Source organism: Sorex fumeus, unplaced genomic scaffold (assembly GCF_029834395.1).
Source record: "Sorex fumeus unplaced genomic scaffold, SorFum_2.1 ptg000011l, whole genome shotgun sequence".
Classification (NCBI taxonomy): Eukaryota; Metazoa; Chordata; class Mammalia; order Eulipotyphla; family Soricidae; genus Sorex; species Sorex fumeus.
The window spans coordinates 2,913,645-2,934,478 of NW_026606068.1; the positions used below are offsets into that span (position 1 = coordinate 2,913,645).

The 20,834-nt window shown below is 41.5% G+C and overlaps 1 protein-coding gene across 1 annotated transcript in view; it reads right to left on the reverse strand.

The window, feature by feature from the left end:
* LRRC40 (leucine rich repeat containing 40) overlaps positions 1–20,834 on the reverse strand; it is a 35,663-nt gene that overhangs the window by 8,835 nt on the left and 5,994 nt on the right. The window contains exons 3-11 of the mRNA XM_056111018.1: positions 20,440–20,513; positions 18,382–18,511; positions 14,886–15,009; positions 11,660–11,802; positions 9,677–9,849; positions 7,581–7,668; positions 7,235–7,280; positions 3,220–3,328; positions 1,897–2,004 (exon numbers count right to left, since the gene is read on the reverse strand). Of these exons, the coding sequence (XP_055966993.1) occupies positions 1,897–2,004; positions 3,220–3,328; positions 7,235–7,280; positions 7,581–7,668; positions 9,677–9,849; positions 11,660–11,802; positions 14,886–15,009; positions 18,382–18,511; positions 20,440–20,513 (995 nt within the window). The remainder of the gene's footprint in view (positions 1–1,896; positions 2,005–3,219; positions 3,329–7,234; positions 7,281–7,580; positions 7,669–9,676; positions 9,850–11,659; positions 11,803–14,885; positions 15,010–18,381; positions 18,512–20,439; positions 20,514–20,834) is intronic.

Genomic DNA, 20,834 nt, shown 5'->3' on the forward strand with positions numbered 1-20,834 from the left:
CCAGGGCTCCTACATGAGACGAGCAGGTTGAGCTCCTCAGCGCCTCCACATCACACCCCAAGTAACGGGGTGACACTGGCAAGCACCATAACTACAAAGATGCAGTTCCTGCTGACAAGTGCATATGTCAGCGACACAAGCGGCCCCAGGAGCACGTGTGAGCACCACAACCGGATGCAGGGTCCTCCCCACAGCAAGCTCATGTGAGCGTCACTGTCAAGCACAGCCCATGGCAACCCTCACTTCAACATCAATAGAGGGAAGAAAAAAGGGGGAAGGAAAAGGCTTTCCGGAACTTTTCTTTTCCTCAGAAAAAATCTGGGAAGTATTGATATTTGAATATGTAACTGACAGAAAAGCAGTTTTTAAAACATGGCGTGGATAGCACCTATCCAAGATTTTCTACTTGGCCTTAAACGTAAGTGCGGGTTTGAGTTTTTCTTTCTGGAGAGGCTCTGCAGCAGTACTCAGGAAGCCAGAGCTCTGCGGTGCTGGGAGCCACCCAGCAACATTCGGGCTGCGGACCCTCCACAGGGTGTCATGGGCTGAACCCGGTTGGCCCCATGCAAGGAACATGCCTAACCCCGAGGCCATCTCTCCAGATCCTACAGTGTGATTAAGAACCAGAACTGTACACTTCAACGAACTATGGACAACGAAAAATCAAGTCTAGACAAATGCTACACTTGAATCTGTTAATGAACTGCATTCCTAAGCTGTGACGCATCCATCTGGGAAGGGAGCAGCCCCCCTCAGAGCACACTACATACCACCTGTATCTCGGACCTCAAAATCACTTTGTGAAATAGATCACCTTTCAAAAGCATAGTTTGGTATTTTTTATCCAACTTATCATTATACTGAGTTTGCACACGCAGCTGGTAAGGCTGTTCTGGCAAGTTTGGGGACGTATGTATGATGACACAAACTCAGGCTTGGTCATTTTCTAGAAATCTGGCCTAGAGAGACAATGAGGGTTCCTCACTGGCTCTTCCCTCCCTCTGTGCTACTGCGAGGAATGGAGGTGACTGTGGTTCTGATGGTACTGGGGGCACTGGGCTACAGAAAGTGGTCTGTGTGTGGTGGTGGTGATGCTTGTGTGTGCGTGTCTAGGGACATATGTGGTGCTGCAGTTGAATCTGGCTTGGCATTTGCAAGGCAAGCACCTTGCCTGCTGCACACTGCTCATCTGTCGAGGTTCTTTGAATAGTTTAACTTCAAGATGATAATCTTTTCTATTTCTCCTTGTGGGGTGGGACCCTCGACAGTGCCTGGGAAAACTCTGTGGTACTGGGGTCAAACCTAGGACTCTTAACACGCAAAGCTCATGCTCTGGGCTTTTGGGCTGACTCACATGCCCCAACAGTCATTTTTGGGAGATGAACAGTACTGATTTCCTACCAAAAAAGTGAAAAATGCAGTGACAGCAATATACTAACATAAACCCCAAAATAAAAATTCCTGTTAATCCACAGAGCTAACTGTGGATGTCTTTTATTTATTTGGGGGAATGGTCTTTTAAAAAATATTATTTTAATATTTAAGGAAAAAAATAATTTAATGCTTATAATAATTCCATTTTCTATTTTCTCAAAATTAAACGTAAAAGCTTTGCATATATAAACTCCTGGGTTTGGAAACAAACAAATTCCCCCAGATGGCAAGATTGAAAAAAAAATTCTGTAAGTAAAATCTACAAAAACATATACTATTGTAATCACGTCACCTAAGTTATAATTAAAGTTATGAAGCTATTAAAAGACATAGAAAAACCTATCTCAGAACACATGTTAAATATAAGTCTCGCTATTAAAAGGGATACTTAAGTAAATTTTGCTAAATCAAATACAATTCAGAATGCAAGATAGCTCAACAGACAGAATGAACAGTCGATACCTCTTGGGAATGTCACAAAGCTGATTCTTACTGAAGTTCACGGAAGTGATAACATTGCTTTTCACTGCATCAAATACCTCATCAGGAATCGAAGTTGCTTGTTTATCACTAAATAAAAAAATGGTTTTGAAAATATGTCATGTTTAGCAATACACAGTTGGGTGTGACCCAGAAAAACAGGGGAAAAAAAAATCCCTGTTTTCCCAAAGCGAAAACCACCCTCCGGAGCAACCAACACAGTTGTGGGGGGAGAGAGAGGATTAAGGAGAACTTGGGCAGGAGCAATAGTACAGCAGGTAGGGCACTTGCCTTGCATGCAGCCAACCCAGGTTCAATCCCTGCACCCCACAGGCTCCCCTGAGCATTGCCAGGAGTGATCCCTGAGCACAGAGTCAGAAGTAAGCCCCGAGCACTAGTAGGTGCCTGGACCCCGCCCCCCCACACTTTCCCACAACAAACTGGCCCCAAAACATTAAAAAAATCAATTGAAGGAATTTATGCTTTGAGATTGATATTTAATCTTTATAAATAGAGTATATCTTTTCAGTTAGTCTCTGTGAAAAACAAATTATGACGTACTTAGTATAAAAATGACCTAAGGCACATGGTCTTAAGCACTATTTCATTTTTGTGATATCTGTGCCATTTAAAAGTGAAAAGGTTGTTAGAAAAACACTGTTTCCATACTACAAAACAAGAACATGTATCAAGAGACTAGCGGCACATTTAGCAGCGAGGGAATGGAAGCCAGGAGTAAAAGAAATTCCACACTAAGGAATTCTAAGGCTGGAGCGAAGGGGGTCTGGGCTTTGAGTCACAGAAATGTTCTTTCCAGAGATGATGTCTTATTTACCTGTCAAACACAATGAACACAAATGGCTGAAGGAATGGGAATTTAAGTTCAATGCCCTTCTAACACGTTTTGCTCTCAGCACGGTTACCCAAATGCCATATGCCTATTTGGTAGACAGTTTTGGGGAACTAAATTTGTTGTTGACAAATTCTTAGTCCAATGCTCACGTGCCCTAAGATATTCGTCTTCATAATGGTCCTTTTCCTGAAGAATTATTTCTAACTGTTTCCTAAATGTTTGGAGATGTTTAAAAAGTGAATGATGGGGCTGAAGCGACAGTCCAGCACAGAGAGCACTTGCCTTGTATGTGGGCAGTCTGGGTGTGGTCCCCAGCATCCCAGGGTCCCCTGAGCACAGAACCGAGAGTGTGACCCCTGAGAGTAAGGCGCAGAGTCTGGAGTAAGCCCCGAGCATTGTCAGATGTGGCCCCACAACAGGAACAAAAACGAACAAAAAAGAGGATGACATACCTGTAGTCTAATAGTTTTAATGTGACAATGGCGTGGACATTGACTCTGGACTCACTGGGGAGCGTCATGGCTGTGTCTGTACCAGAGTCACTTTGGCGAGGCCCGTCATCTGGGGAAAACATTACACAAAAGCAATTACTGACATTACAAAGTCACTTTTAAAACGCGTGCAACTATGCAATATTACACCTGATTCCTAGATACTGCTGGGATGTCAGCCAGGTGCCTTACTTCAATAACTCAAACCTGGGCGGGGGCCTTCATGGTAACAGAGAACAGTTACTATAATACAGCTCCCAAGTCTTTTATTTTTTATTTTATTTTATTTTTGCTTCCAAGTCTTTTAATAAATACTACAGTGAGGAAATCTGGCAGTCAGAAACAAACTTCAGAGAACCTAATGTCTCAAGAGAAAGACAGATGAAAAGGACTTCTCTTAAGCCAAATAATGTGAACCATTCAAAGGAAATCTGTCAACAACAAATTTAGTTCCCCGAAACTGTCTACCAAATAGGCATATGCTGTCTTTTCATTTTAGGATACAATGATGTTGATTATTCCCAATCACTTTAAGATTTGGCATTTACATAATCAAGCAATCTTTGGCACATTATGTTGAAACATTTTCTTAGCAAAATGCAGGACTTTTATTTTCAATAGTTAGTCCCTAAAATGCCTGCATCTTCACACGTCACACATAATCAACACCCTCACTCTCTGTAGAGACTGTTTAACACTGCCATCACATGGTAGCACTGTAGCACTGTCCTCCCGTTGTTCATCGATTTGCTCAAGCGGGCCCAGTAACATCTCCATTGTGAAATTTGTTGTTACTGTTTTTGGCATATTGAATATGTCACAGGTAGCTTGCCAGGCTTTGCTGTGCGGGCAAGATACACTCGATAGCTTGCCGAGCTCTCCGAGAGGGGTGGAGGAATTGAACCCAGCTCTGCTGGGCCAACCACGCACAAGGCAAATGTCCTACCGCTGTGCTATCACTCCAGCCCATCATATGGTATAAAACACAAAACAAACAGTATGAATTTTAAGGAAATGGCTTCATGATTTACCTCACAAAAGAGAAGTGCACAACCTGTAAGTGAAATATCCAATCAGATTTGCATGGAAAACAGTTTCAAATTATTAAACGAGTAACTGTACTCCATGGAAGAGAAATTAACAACTGGCAACCAAGTAGTAGAAATACTAATACCATCAGTTTGTAGAAATTGCCTTTGTTAGGCTTTGGGATCACACCCGGAGGGGCTGGGGGCTACCCCAGCTGTGTGAGGGGTGCTCCCAGCTCTGCTTGGAGGAAGTGAACCCTAGTCTCACACAAAATACTCCACCTGCCCTTCTGTGCTCTGTCCCCAGTCCTTAGAAACCACTCTGTGATTGGGAGTGATCACTTTCATGTTCTCCCAAACTCAGAAGCAAGCAGATATACAGATAGTGTTTAACCAAGAGGTCTCTAACGTTTCTGGACTGAGGTCAAAGGTGCTAAGAACTTTTAATGTTCTTCTGGCAAGCCTTTTCTGCTCGAGACATATGGATACTGAGACTGTTAACAGTCTTACTTTCTGACTAGATTGCTCGTGTCTCTTCTGTCAAGCCACAAAATCATGGTGATCCAGTTAAACATGCAAAGGCAGTACAATGAAGCAAAGATCTTCTCCACAAATGCTATTAAAACAATGGGATGTACAATGAAAAGAAAAAAAAATCCTTGCTCATAAAAAGTTGGAAACAAAGACAACCTTTAGTAAGTGAATGGATAAATAAACTGGGTTCACCCAGACAACAGGCTATTATTCAGTGCCAAAAACAGAAAAAAGAAGCTATCAAGTCATGAAAAGAAAAAAAAAAATTAAGAGGGCCTTAAATGCAGATTTCACATGAAAAAATCCAGTTCAAAAAGGTTATCTACTATATGGCATCATTTATGTGACATTCTTAAAAAATAAAAAGATTCATGGTTGCCAAAGAATTGGTAAATCACAGAACTTTTGTATTTTTTAAATTGTTTGGCCATGACAGGGATCAAACCAGGGCCGTGACGGATCAAACACATACAAGACGGGCTGGAGCAATAGCACAGTGGGTAGGGCGTTTGCCTTGCATGCGGCCGACCCGGGTTCGATGCCCAGCATCCAATATGGTCGCCTGAGCACCGCCAGGAGTGATTCCTGAGTGCAGAGCCAGGATTCCTGAGTGCAGAACCCCTGTGCAACGCCGGGTGTGACCCAAAAAGCCAAAAAAAAAAAAAAAAAAAACCAAACCACATACAAGACAAGACAAATGCTCTATATCTGAATACTGATAATAAGAATTTTTAAAACAGTGAGAAAACACTGCATGATACAATGCTGGATATACATATATTTATATATATTTATATTAGTAAAGTAAAGTAAAGGCCCTCCCGTTGATCATCGATTTGCTCGAGCGGTAATGTCTCCATTGGAGACTTTGTTGTTACTGTGTCTGGCATATCGAATACGTCACGGGGAGCTTGCCAGGCTCTGCCGTGCGGGCGAGATACTCTCGGTAGCTTGCCGGCTCTCCGAGAGGGGCGGAGGAATCGAATTCGGGTTGGCCATGTTGGCTGCATGCAAGGCAAACGCCCTTCCGCTGTGCTATCACTCCAGCCCATATTTATATTATAAAATTTATATTTATAACAGACTTATATACATAGTCGAATTTTCAGCATTATATATATGTATGTGTGTATATACATAAACACACACATTTGTTGTATACACAATGTACAACCTTTAGAATGAGCCCAAAGGTCACTGTGAACAAGGGGTACTTATGGATAAGAGTGCATCCTTTGCTGGAATGGACATTTACAGATGCAGGCACATACACATGAGCCATTCTGGTAAGTGTACGCATAACAGGTCAGACATGTGTGGAGACACAGGATAGCTTTTAAATTTACTTTTAAGTGTCTGGAGAGAGAGTACAGAGGTCAAGGCACTTGCATGCATATGGTTGACCCCAGTTCAGACTTATCCCTGGCACCAAATATGGTCCCCCCTCCCCCCGAGACCTGAACACTGCCAGGTAAGACCAGCATGCCTCTTAAATTAAAAAAAAAAAATCAGGTTAACTGACTTCTGATACCCCTCAATGACAGGAAACTAGCATTTCCAAAAAATATTTATTTGGAAAAGTAAATTCGAAGACAGAAATAACTGAAATATGTCATTTTCTCATTCGTTTAACATAAAATAACTGGCATTGTGACACAGGGTGAGGCCATGCATGACCAAGAGTGATAAACTGTATTAGCAACTCCATAGTTAGCCTCTAAGTTCCGACATGGTCTGCTATACAGCACTACACTGGCACAGCTCATTTTCCTGAAGATTCTGGAGGAAGCTACTACGCCACGCATTGAAATTAAAGCGAGGCTGTATCATACTTGTCACGAAGCATCAAAAATTAAATTAACCATGCTAGGAATGAGTGGTGATAGAGTGTTTGCCTCGCATGTATGAGGTTCTGAGTTTGACGCCTAAAATCAAAAATTAATCTACTGTACATTTTTTTCTTAATGTATGTCTATATTCACAATATAGCTTCAAAAAAGTGTGTGGGAGGAGGGGGCAGGAGGCTGAGGAGACTGCCAGCATTTTTGCAGTGTTTTATTTTGGTCAGAACTTCACAGAGCTATGCATATAGCAGACTTGTAGTCCAAAAGAACCTATTTATTATATTAATAAAAGTCAGTATTTTCTCTTTTACCAAAACTAAAGCACTAGATGCCTACTGAATCTGTTATAATTTCTAATTCACACCTGAAAATATGAACTGAAATGAGTAATATGAGTAATCTTTTTCAAATAAGCATAATTTAGGTCTATTTAGACTCAGAATTAGAGGCCACACTTGCAAGGGTTCTAAGTACCCACACAGCCAGTACATCTGAAAAGCAAATAGACTATTAACACTTTAACCACCTTTCACATAATCCTTCAAAATTAAGGTGGAAACAGGAAGGTACCTATGATCTTGCTCCGCAGATATTTTAGAACTTCTTGGGTTCCCTTCTGAAAAAGTGGAAAAACATATTTACCAACATGTAACTTGCAGTTTTATAGAATATTTATAGAATAACATGAAAAAAAAAAAAGAGTTGACGGGGCTGGAGCAATAGTACAGCAGGCAGGGCACTTGCTTTGCATGTGGCCAACCCAGGTTTGACCCTGGGCCCCCCATATGACCCTGAGCCCCCCGCCAGGAGTAATCCCTGAGCAGAGAGCCAGGAATGAGCCCTGAGTACAATTGGGTGTGGGCCAAAAACCAAAATGAGAAAAAGAAAAAAAAAGTTAAGTTCTAATTTTACTTACATTTATAATTTCTCTTCGAATGGTTCTCAGAGGATTTCCTTCTAGTGCCAAGAATTTCAAATGAAGATTTCCCAATGTGTAGGGCAGACTATAAAACATTAAAATGATTTCAGGGAAAACATTAAATATAATTAAAATCACTGACTATAAAAAAAACTAATAATATATGACATTGTATATCATGTCATAATCTCAAAGAAAACTCAAGTCCTGTAGGACTAAAGCATTAAATAAAGGCCCTCCCGTTGATCGTCGATTTGCTCGAGCGGGCCCAGTAACGTCTCCATTGGAGACTTTGTTGTTACTGTGTCTGGCATATCAAATACTCTCGGTAGCTTGCCGGGCTCTCCGAGAGGGGCGGAGGAATTAATTTTTAAAAAATTTTTTAGAGCATTACAAAGCTATTCATAATTGAATTGCAGTCATACAGTATTCCAACACCCATCCCTCCACCAGTGTACATTTCCCAGTACCAGTATCCCCAGGATACCTTTCATCACCCCCCCACCCCCCATCTCCAGCCTGCCTCTTTGGCAAGGCGTAAAGCATCATTGAGATAAAAAGGATTTGGGGGGCTTAGGGTTAAGGTTAGGGGTTAGAGGTTAGGGTTGGGGGTTAGGGTTAGGAATAGGATGTATCTATAAAATATCTGCTAAATCATATGAGTACTAAAAAGTGTTCAAATATAAATCAGGGCTGCAGAGGTTTCAGGTACCTGCTCGCATGGGGTCAACTCAGTCTGGATCCCTGGTACCACATATGGTCCCCCTGGAGCACCAACAAGGACCACCCTGAGCAGAGTCAGGACTAGCCCCCAAGCACTGCATGGTGTGGTTCCCAAATTTAAAAAATAAAAGATTTTTTTAAGTAGATAAAAAAATAAACACCCCCAAATCAACTGCCAAATACCACTTTCTCTATCAAACCTCTCAAATCTTGCAATTCTCATTGTTACTGCTTACAAAAGTGCCCTCTTAGTTGATAAAAATGGACTTTCAACTTTTCATTTCTATGTAGGGGACCCGTGGGGATGGGTCTTGCAGGACTGAGGGTAGAACTCAGGTCTCCCACAAACTAGGCACGCACTCTACCACTAAGATCACCTCTCAGCTCTTTTAGATCCTTAAAAACAGATCTTTCTTTTTCTTTTTTTGGCCACTGGGGTGGTGGCTCAGGGGTCACTCCTAGCTCTGTGCTCAGGAATAACTCGATGCGGACATGGAGGGGATCAGATCGGGTGCCGGGGATTGAACCAAGGCCGGCCACGTGCAAGGCAAGTGCCTTATCCACTGCCCTGAAAATGTCTTTACTGGCATCCAAAGAGCACTTTCCACATGGCTCCCATTTACTTCTCAGTCTCTAAATTCTTACCATTCCCCAACTTAACCCATCCAGACCAACTTGACGCCTGCTGTTATTAAGCAGACCTGTAACTTTCAAGGGCCTCTTGTTGGGCGAATCATTCCAACCAACCTACAAGAGCACTTGAAAATGATGGTCCCCTCTGAAAGATTCCGAGAGGAATTAGACAGAAACCTAGTGGCTGTGTTTTTCAATGCTGTGCCCCGGGTTCATGTCTTCCTCTCTTCTCAGCTCACCTTCTCCTAAAGCTCACCTAAGGCTGTGATTTTCTCCAACACAGACACTGATTTAGAAGTTCAAGAATTAAGAACAGAAAAGATGAATATTCAGCCTTCCCAGAGTTATTTCTGGTGGGCTGGAGGAATTTGTATATACAGTTAAGTCCAAAGCAAGGTAAATGTGCCACCAAGGACAATATCCAACCCATCTATGTCTATCCATCTATCCAACCCAGCACATGACGGTTGCTCAATGTCCTGGATTTCATTCAGAAAATAATCTCCATGTGGTTTTCACTTTTTGTCGATTTTGAGATTTCACGGTTTTGTTTTGTTTTTTTTTTAATTATCAGAAGCTGGGGAGTTACTACATTTTTTGTTCTGTTGTACCAAGGAGATCAAACTCAGAGCCTCACATATGAAAAGCACATGCTCTACCACCGAACTCCATTCCTGGCCTAAAAATGATAAGCAAAGACAGATACAATTTCTTACTCCCTTGACCTTCAAACTTACCCACTAATATCATTGTTGCTTAAGTCCAGTCTCTCCAACGACTGCAGGAGGGCAATTTCATCCGGAAGAGACTTTAACTTGTTATCCCGCAGGTCTAGCACCAGGATAGAGCTCAGGTGTTTAAGATGCTCTGGCCCTAACGTTTCAATCTGGTTTTCACCCACATGAAGCTCCTGTGAGAAGAAGAATCAATCGTGTGTGTTTACATATCCAAGTTTCCATTAGGTAACAAGTGGCATTGAAAACCACTTGGAAAAAGCAAAACTCGCTAATCTCCAAACTGCTTAAATTTTCGATTGAATTTGTGCTACCTTACTGTTAAAGAAAACCGACAGAAACTTTTTCAGGAATTTTATGGAGATTTAAAATAATTAAGCGATGGGGATGTAACCAGTGACAGACCACGTGGTTAGCATGAATGAGGAAGACTGTGGGTTAAGCTCCTGGAACTCCCCTGCCAAATAAATAATAAATGAATATTAAAGGTTTACTCGGGGGGGGGGGGGCAGAGTGATATTACAGCGGGGAGGGTATCTGCTTTGCATGTGGCTGACTTGCATTCAATACCCGGTATCCTGTGTGGTCTTCCTAGCATCGCCAGGCGTGATTCCTGACTGCAGAGCCAGGCGTAAAAATTGAGCACTGCCAAGTGCGGCCCCCAGAAAATCAAGACATATAATTAAATTAAAATTAATCTGGAAGGGAATTCAAAGTTTATAAAGCCAAGGCAGAGAAATTATTTACTAGCTTTATATAATTAATGAAAACATAAATACTGATGAAAAAAACTCAAGTTTCAAAGCAAACCAATATCCATCTGGTTTCTAGTGCACAACATTTTAATCCAATATTCGCATGTTTTGAGTTTCAATTTTTTAACAAACTCATATTATAGTTTGTTATTCAACATACTACTCAGTAATTATTACATATACTGATATTAACAAACTATAATGATCAGACAAGTAATCTTATTAAATAACTCAGTTCTATCATTATCGCCATTTTTTCATTTTATTTGGAGGGATTTGGGGGTCACACTTGGCAGTGCTCTGTTCTCAGGTATCACTTCTGGCAAGGTTTGGGGGACCATATGAGGTGTGGGGATCAAACCCTGGTTGGCTACAGGCAAAGCAAGAGAACCTTACCCACTATACTATGAAGTCCCCACCATCATTTTATTTTTCAAAAGTTTTTAACAGTACTGAATTAAAAAGCCCACATAAACTGGGTAGTTTTTAGAGAGAACTCCTGCCGCAGTGCTCTGATCCTCTGGTGCTCAAGGGCCCATTAGGAAAACATCAAGTGGTCTGGAGCCAAGTAGAGCTGGGGATCCATCCCGGCACCTTAGGCCGTGCTTCGTCACTTGAATGACAACCCTGGTTGTCATGACACATTCAGAGAACAAATTTACAGAACACAATTGGTGTCTGGAAATTAATGCTAAACGAAACTTGCTATCACTCAACACGTCAAGCAGCACTTAGGGAATGAGAAAAACTTTTCTCCACAGGCAGCCCAGGCCTCCTCTAAATGGCCCACACAGACAGTGTTTAGTTACAAACTTCCACAAGTAAAAAGGACTGGTTCCTGGGCTGGAGTGCTAGCACAGCGGGCAGGGCATTTCCCTTGCACGCGGCCGACCAGGGTTCGATTCCCAGCATCCCATATGGTCCCCCAAGCACAGCCAGGAGTAATTCCTGAGTGCATGAACCAGAAATAACCCCTGTGCATCGCTGGGTGTGACCCAAAAAAGAAAAAAAAAAAGGACTGGTTCCTTTTTTAACTTAGGAAAAAAAACCTGCTTACTACTAACAATACTGTTAATGCCATTAATCAAATTAAAAGTTCTTAAATAAATTAGCAGAGGAAAAACACAGAGCTTATGCTCAGTACCAAGATTAACTCCTCTTAAAAAAGCATTCACTTTTCTAATAAGCTTTTGGAAGATGATATAGTGATCCCAGAGTAAACGAAGTGTACCTTTAAGAGCTTACAAGAAGGAAATTCTGGCAGAAACCGTAGTTTATTCCTCCGCAAATAAAGCAATTCTAGTGACTCCATACTAGCCAATTCAGGAGGTATTGTTTCCAAGAGATTTGAATTACAATCCAAATGCTTTAATTCTGTAAAATATATTAAGGGCAGGGCAGAAATGACAGAAAAAAAAATTAGTCTATAACTCTATATAGCTCCAAAAGTTAATATTACCAGGCGAGTGCGTGGCTAGTGCCATAAAATTAAAAACAAGACTCTCACTGAATTTAATTAACAAATTAAAGAGGTTTTTCCCCACATTTAATTATAGGAGAATATTCAAATTATGATTTGGCAATAGTATGCAGTATTTATTATAGTCCATAGTAGATTTAAGGAAACTATTCTGGACTGTTAACGTATTTCAAAACATATAAATTGCAAACAATTAGATTATTATTTCTCTTATTATAAATATCTAGGAAAAAGCTCGAGGTTAGATACAAATATGTACAGCCAAGGCAGATACAAATATGTAAAGCCAATTCATTCACTGATTGCATGAATGAGTATCAAGTAACTCGGATTAGTTGCATCTATTGTTAAAGGCAAGCCGTGTTTCTGTTATAAAGCCTTGATTTCTATGCTCTTCTTCCCACTTTTTTCTTCTGGTCCTGCTTCACATTTCCTCTTTCGAATCTCTTTCTTTCCTTTTAATTTGCACGGCTAACTAGGAAACACCTTGGTGCTGGCCTGCAATTAGTAACAACGTAGCTCAAGAAGAATATTTCCACTTGCAGTTCTTTCTCCCACTTCCCAGATCTTTCTTTCTTAAAAGGCAGAATAGAAAACAAAGGGGAAAAGTAAAGGCATTCAACAATTCAAAAAGCAATTTTCTCCCTAATCTGTCCTATTATTTTTGTTTGGGGGGGTGGGAGTCACACCCGGGGGTGCTCAGGGATCACTCATGGCAGTGCTCAGGGGACCCTATATGACAGGGATTGAACCCGGGTTGGCTGCAGGCAAGGTAAGTGCCCTACCCACTGGAATATCACCTTCACATTAATCCATATTAAATTCTACACCTTGAACATCACAGTCCAGCAGGCAGGGTGCTTGCCTTACACACTGATGGCCTAGGTTCGATCCCTGGCACCAAACAGGGTCCCCTGAGCCCCACCAGGAGTCCCAGGAGTAAGCCCTGAGCACTGCTGCGTGTGGCCCCCCCAAACAAACTCAAACCAGAAATCCAATGTTCTTTATATCTTCACTCCAGTGTCCTCTCCGAGGTTTAGCTCAACTTTCTTGCGAAGTGGCAAAGCCAAGTAAAATCTTAACCATGAGGCTGAGAAGGAAGGGCTCCCCTCAAATGTCAGTTCAGTCGACAGTAGCTCCAACTTAAAAAGGCACTCCCATTAAGAATGACAACTAGTCACGGAAAATGAAACAGCACCGTTGTACCAACTCTCCACGTGCTGTGCGGTGAACTGCAGAAGACCCCTTCTGACTTCCTCCACTCACTTCTTAATCACTTAATCACTTAACTTCCCGTTAGTCGTCGATTTGCTCGAGCGGGCGCCAGTAACGTCTCCATTTGTCCCTGTCGCGTGCTAGTGTAGCCCAATGGCATGTTCCTCCACTCAAGGGAAGTTTAAAGCACAAAACGAGGAGGTCTGGAGCTACCGAGAGAGTTTGAAGGCGAGGCACTGCTGTGCATGACGGAGGCCCCGGCTCGGTCCTGGGCACTGCAGGGTCCACCTGACGGGACCGGGAGCGACTTCCGAGCAGAGCTGGGAACTGCCGGTGAGCACTGCCAGGGGGCACAACCTCCCAAATGAAGGCAGCTTATCCACGATTTGCAAAAGACAAGACTGGAAAGGGGCATCTACAACTAAAAGAGAGCAGGTCATCAAGCAAGAAACAGTCCTCTCCCTTTATTGCTTTGAATTTTTTTTTTTTTTTGCTTTTGGGGTCACACCCGGTGATGCACAGGAAACACTCCTGGCTCTGCACTCAGGAATTACTCCTGGCGGTGCTCAGGGGACCATATGGGATGCTGGGAATGCGAACCTGGGTCGGCCGCGTGCAAGGCAAACGCCCTACCTGCTGTGCTATCACTCCAGCCCTATTGGTTTGAATTTTTATTATTTTGTTGTTGTGGGGCTACACCTGGCGATGCTCAGGGGTTACTACTGGCTCTGTACTCGGGACTCACTCCTGGCGGTGCTCAGGGGACCATATGGGATGCAGGGGGTCGAACCCAGGGCTGCCGCATGCAAGGCAGGCACCTTCCTGCTGTACCAGGGCTCCTGCCCCCAGTCCTCTCCCTTTAAAAAACAAAAATATGATGATTTTTCAATTCTGATCACAAAATATTAAATGACTACGTACAATATCAAAGGTTCTGAAATGCACCTTAAATCTGAATTACTAAACGCTAATTCTACAGTACTCTACTCTTACTTGGGGGAGGTGGGGAAGGAGGTTCCTCAGGAGAGCCATGCCAGGTGGTGCGAGGGGGCCGGCTGCTCCTGAGGGTGCTCAGGGGACCTATAGGGAGCCAGGGATTAGCCAGAATTGGACGAAAGCAAAGCCTGAACCCCATTCCTATGTCTCCAGTCCTATTTTATCTTTATTTTTAAGAGGCCCCTCCTGGTTATTATTGTGGTGTTAAGTGGGGCTCTGGGGCCCATGCAGTGCCAGGGACAGAATTCAGGGTCTCGCATATGGCAGACATATGCTCTGCTAATTCAACCAAATGTCTGGCTCAGCTGTAAAAATACTTCAGCCAAGATGGTTCAACAGTAAACTTTAGTAACCTCTTTAAAAAAAAAAAAAGTGACGTGGGGGCACACCAGATTGTCTCTTGGCGGTACCAGTTGGAACCATAGAGACTAGGGACGTCTCAAAATCTGAATCACCCAGAGATAGCTCTGCTCAACACAGTAATTAATTTCTCAGGTATATGATTTTACTACAATTTATAACCATGTTTTTGCTTCTCCTTCTTAATATGACTGACCAAGTATCTATCTGGTGACAACACTTAAGGAAGCTGCCAGACAACAGCATGGAGAAAATCTGACCAGTTGCCATTATATTCACCATAATAAAATGTACCATTTAATTTTATGTAAGTAGCCATATCAGCCACATCAAATTTTATTTTTCTAAATGTATGTCACACTAATATCAAAATTACATGATTTAAAAAAAAACTGCCAAGATTTACTTTTCATTCTGCTTATTTCCGCAGGCAAGGTCTTCAGCTGATTGCTGGAAAGATTGAGTCGCACTAGACTGCACAGAGAAGAGAAACTAGCAGGAACAGCTATAAGACGATTGTCCGAGAGATCCTTGGAAAAGAAAAACAGAGCATTAACAAATGAACTCAGTTAAAAAAAAAAAAAAAGATCCCAGGGAGATGTCAGAGTTTTGCAGGAATTTACAAAGACTATTTCAGAAGTCCCATTTTTGGACAATCTCACAAGTCACCCAATACCTCAAAAGTGCATATAAGGTAGCAGAGAGAAATAAGAATAAATTCTAATCTTAGAGATAATTTACATAAAGATTTCTGTTACTCCCAAATTGTGCAATATCACATAGCATGCTTTTAATAAATAAATGCATTTGCTCATCAAATATTTATGGACTACCTATGGAAAACCAGGCAAACAATATGGGTAAACTGAGACATGACATGAAGAACATCTGTGCAGAACTTCTAAAAAGAAAGAAAAGCCTGAAAATGAGCATTTTAATTTTTGAGGAAAAAATATCCCATTTTGGTTCTTCCATTCACTTAGCCAATCAGTACTGATCGAGTCCTGCTGGCTAATCTACTCTACCTTTCACTCACTCAAGTTCATCTAATAAATATCCGTATTTTGGTGTTTCTTTAAAGTTTTGTTACTTCTTGAGTTTGGAGGATTCGTTCGGGATGCGAGATGCATGCTGAAAGTAGACTATAGACCGAACACGATGCCCACTCAATACCTCTATTGCAAACTACAAGACTCTGAAGGAAGAGTGAGCAAAAGGGAATGCCCTGCCACAGAGGCAGGGTGTAGTGGGGGAGATGGAGTGTAGGAGTGGGAGGGCTACTAGGATCATTGGTGGTGGAGAATGGGCACTGGTGGAGGGATGGGTACTCAATCATTGTATAACTGAAACCCAAGCACCAAAGTTTGTAAGTCTACAACTGTACCTCATGGTGTTTCACTAATAAAAATAAATAAATAAATAAATAAAGTCTTTGTTACTTCTTGAAACATTTATAAGAAAATCTTTTTCTGAAGCTTCCATTAAAAAATAATCTGAGCACCGCCACAGCCGCTGCCACGCAGCCTCCCCCAGGGACCCTGCTTCACCAATCCCAGGCGAAAGCTCCCAGGAGATGCAAGCCAGGAGATGCAAGCCAAGCAGCTAAAACACACGCTCGGATGTGATGTTCCCCATGGCTGAAAACTCTGGGGTGCACTGGAGGTGGGTGGGCAGCCTTCCGCCACCCCCTGGAGTTCCGGAAGCCCCAACAGCCTCATCAGCATTGGCCCAGCCCATAGATCCTGAAGCCTCTGGACTGTGTGGCCACATTGCAGCTGTTGGATACCTGCTGACTTCTCAATACTGGAATTCCAGTAGAAGCACACCAAATTAGGTGGGAGAATGATATAGAAGCCAAATAAACTCAACAAACGAAAACAGTAACACAGAAGGCTCAACTCGCAACAGCTTTGTAAATAAATTCTCTCTCCTTTTTTTTTTTTGCCTTTTGGGTCACACCCAGTGATGCACAGGGGTTACTCCTGGCTCTGCACTCAGGAATTACCCCTGGCGGTGCTCAGGGGACCATATGGGCTGCTGGGAATCGAACCTGGGTTGGCCACGTGCAAGGCAAATGCCCTACCCGCTGTGCTATTGCTCCAACCCCAACTCTGTATATTATCTTTCCAAAATTTTTGTTACTCCAATATTATTCCTATGTTTCTTTTCTTTTTTTCTTCTTCGAGTCACACCCGGCTATGCTCAGGGGTTATTCCTGGCTCTGCACTCAGGAATTACTCCTGGCAGTGCTTGGGGGACCCTATGGGATACTGGGCCCATAGGGTCTGGCCCTCCTTTAAAGTTTCTGACAAAGATTAAAAAAAAAAATCTTAAGACACTTAAGAACTCATCTTAAGAACTCATTCTCATAAATACCCCTCTACATTCCAAGCAGGAAAATTAATAGTTCACCACTGTAGTTAATAGTACATTAGATGAAAGACCATATATATGCTAAGAAATTAATCAGTATTCATACTATCATGTCTTCAATGTTTATTTCGTATCACTGTATTAAGCAGTTTTCCTATTATTGTAAGAAACAGGATGAGTTTAAATGACAAGTGTATCTACACTGAAAGTTTTAATATGCTGCTACTCAAATTCATGATTCGGTAATCCTGACTCTTGACTCCCACAAGTCTCATCAGAAACATTCTTTCATTCTGCAGTCCATCTAGGAATCCAAGTGGAGGAAACAGCTGGAACCTGACTGCTGTGGTTTGTTTTGTTTTTCTTCTGCTTCCTCGCCTGATGAGACTTTTACAGCCAGAGGTTACGCTGACAGTAAGCTTCAGGAGTGACGATTTGAGGGCTTCCTCCTCTGCCGTCCATTTTCTCCACCTAGGCCTTTTCAAACCTTATTTCCAAACTGACCAGACTGAAAGACAGTGATGCTGAAGGGATGGATAAAAAGATTTACTTTGAATTCAAACGCCCCAGCAGAAGAAGGAACGGCGAAGAGGACATATTTACAGAGAGAAAAAAGAAAGTGTCACTCCTCCTTTAGTGAAAATAACCCAGGGGCCGAGACAGCACACATCCAAGGTTAAGTGTTCTGCTGATGGGCCAAGTCCCTAACCTGAAGAAAATAACTTTAATGCTAAAATGACATAAACTGGTTCTCCAAGCACTCAACAGGAAAAAGAACGAGAATGCCTATGAAACTGAAATTGTCTCTTAGACTATCCGATAGTATTCCAGATTAGACATCTCTAAAAGATCTTATACTTGTGTTGGCAATGTGAGGACAAAAAATAATAACAACAACAGAACCTATTTGTGGTCAGATCCATACAGATTTCCAGAAGAGCTGCATGGCTTTGGATAAGTCATTTAAAATAAATAAGTACATAAGCCTTAGCTTCTTACCTAAGCCTTAGTTTCTTTCCATATGACATCTACCTTGCTGATGTAAAGCACCAGAGCAAACTGCCCGTTTTGATTTTTCTTAAAGTGATTATTACAATATCACTTACATTGCTTTATGGTTTTACTTAAGCTCTCAAAACAGACGGCAGAAAAGAAGTTAACCAGGAAACGGGGCCATTCTGAAAAACTGGGGGTAAAAGCTAGGCCTTGAAGAGCCTCAGAGTACAGAGGGGAAAGTGGGAACAAAGAGAGAAAGTGAACTGTGTACTCAAGAAGCTTTCTCTAGTCTGCTAGGCGAAACAAAGTCAACCTCATGGCCTCTTTCCCAATTTATTCCTAAAATAAAACCAAATGTGCTGTCATGAGAAAACATATGACCAACAAATTTATAATTACGAATTTACCAATCTAATGAAAATGCAGTCTGTTAATCCAGTCGAGCAACAAACTATTCATAATAGTTTCAACCTGATGAAATATCTCACTGGTACCAAATTATAAAAAAAACAAACTGGGAAGCCACAACTTACTAGATCTTCTAAACTGTGCAGCTGGTCAAACCCCTCTGGTAGGCAAGTTAGTTCATTATGCTGGAGATACAGGCCCTTCAGGTTTCTCAGAATCGTAATTTCTTCGGGAAGTACTTTCAATTTATTATGGCTATTGATGGATCAAAGGGATGATTAATAATTTCATGACAATACAAGAAATATTTATAAAACCATCTTTTTTTTGCTAGTCAACTCTATGGGTTAATTTTCTGCCAGAAAACTGATGTTTCATTCACTGTGTTGGTACAGATCGCTAGGGATAAATTTTTTTTTTTTTTTGGCGAGGGGCAGGGGAGAGGAGTCACACCTGGTGGTGCTCAGGGATCACTCCTGGCAGGGCTCAGGGACCATATGGGGGTGCTGATGGAACCCTGTGGGTTCTGTGCAAGGCAAACAACCTGTCTGCTGTATTATCACTCGGGACCCAGGTACTCACTTTATTTATTGATTGATTGATTGATTGATTTTTAATGTAGGAGTACTGCTAGTTATTCAGCCACTGATTAGCTGATTGATTTGGGCATGAACTCCACCCAGGTACTCACTTTAAAAACCAGTTTCACAAACTAAGTTTTGAACACTCATGCTTTTTATTTCTTCTCCTAAATAATATCGTCACTAAATAGGGCATATATAGACCCAAGGCAATGGTCTTTCTTTCAAGTCTGGGTTTGCACAGACGAGCTAGAGCCTTGGCAGCTGGCTCGCCTTGTAACACATTCCACGCTACCTCAGGAATCCTCTGAAAATTCACCAGGAAATTTTTTTTCTTTTGGTGAGGTTTTGGGTCACATCTAGCGGTACTCAGGACTTCCTTCTGTCTCTATGCTCAGGAATCACTCCTGGCAGTGCTCGGAGCACCATATGGGAAGCCGGGGATGGAACCCAGGTCAGCTCCGTGCTAAGCAAGTGCCTTACCCGATATCCTATTGCTCCGGCCCCTCCCATAAAATTTTTATCAGTAAAACTAGTATATTAAAATTTCTTCCTACTGCTCAACACAGACGCTCTTTAGAAAATCAAAGTAACTTAAAATTTATGTTGCTGAGGGGCCACAGTGAAAGTACAGTGACTAGGATGCTTGCCTTCCACACAGGTGGCCAGGGTTTGATCCCAGGAACTCCTTACAAGTCACTGAGCCCCACCAGGAGTGATACCTGAGCACAGGAGGTGTGGGCTCAAAACCAAAAAAAAAAAAAAAAAAAAAAAACCCTAAAGAATTTAAGCTGAAAAGCTGGAGAGATAGTACAGCAATAAGACACTTGCCCTGTATGCAGCAGACCCAAGTTCGATCCCCAGCTCCACCATGACAGTCCCCTGAGCACGGGAGAGTGTGGCCCAAAACCAAAAAAATAAAACACCCCCTCCCCAAAACAAACAAAACATAAGTTGTCAAGAAATAATAATAAACCATTAAAGCTTGTTTCATTAAATTTTTTTTTTTAAAAACTCAACTAGCGCTAAATTTGTAAAACCTGAAAACATAGAGGGAACTTCAAAACAAAATGTCATAAAATCCTAGAACTTAAAATTATTCTGTCTTTAATCACTTTCTTAAAATGTATGCTCTCTCTAGGTAACACGAGTTTAGAAAACTGTGTCTGCGCAGTTCCACGCCTCTTCAAATGTATTTTACCACACCAGTTTCCACCCCTGACGTGCCAAAGTCTCTCCACGGGTCTCCTCTACTCTTTAACCTAAAATATTTCTAAATACTTTTTTTTAAAAAATGGCTACTTCGGGGTGGGAGGTGGGGTTCTATTGGGGTTCGCGGTTAAAAATAAGTATTGGTAAAGGGAAATGTGTTTGATATTTACATGACTGAGACCTAAACCTGAAAGCTCTGTAACTTTTCCCACAGTGATTCAATAAAGAAATAAATTATAAAAATAAATAAATAAATAAATCAGTAAGTCAAAAAAAATGGTTACTTCAAGAGATTCAAAGCAAAGTATCACAAAAATTAAAATATCTAGTTAGAATAAAGAATAGCAGATTTAGTAATTGCAATACTGAAATAAAACATTTAAATTTTACCTGACATTAAGTTTCTGAAGATTTTCTAACTCTCTTATAGCAGAAGGAAGGGTTGTCAGCTGATTATCATGTATCTAAAAGTTATTCAAAGACACAGTTAATGTAAGTTTCTGTAGATTTTTCTAACTCTCTTATAGCAGAAGGAAGGGCTGTCATGGATTATCATGTATCTAAAAGTTATTCGGAGACACAGTTAATATTTAATACTATCTAAATTAATAATATGAGCTCTGACATTATACAAAATTGTTCAACAATTACCCCATTCTTTTAATTCAATAGCTTTGACATGAACTACTGGTAATTTGTAATTACTGGTAATTGGAAATTTACGCATAATAGAGAAGCAATTTTAAAATGACCAAACTGCTGTTCAGAAATTATGAAACGCTAAG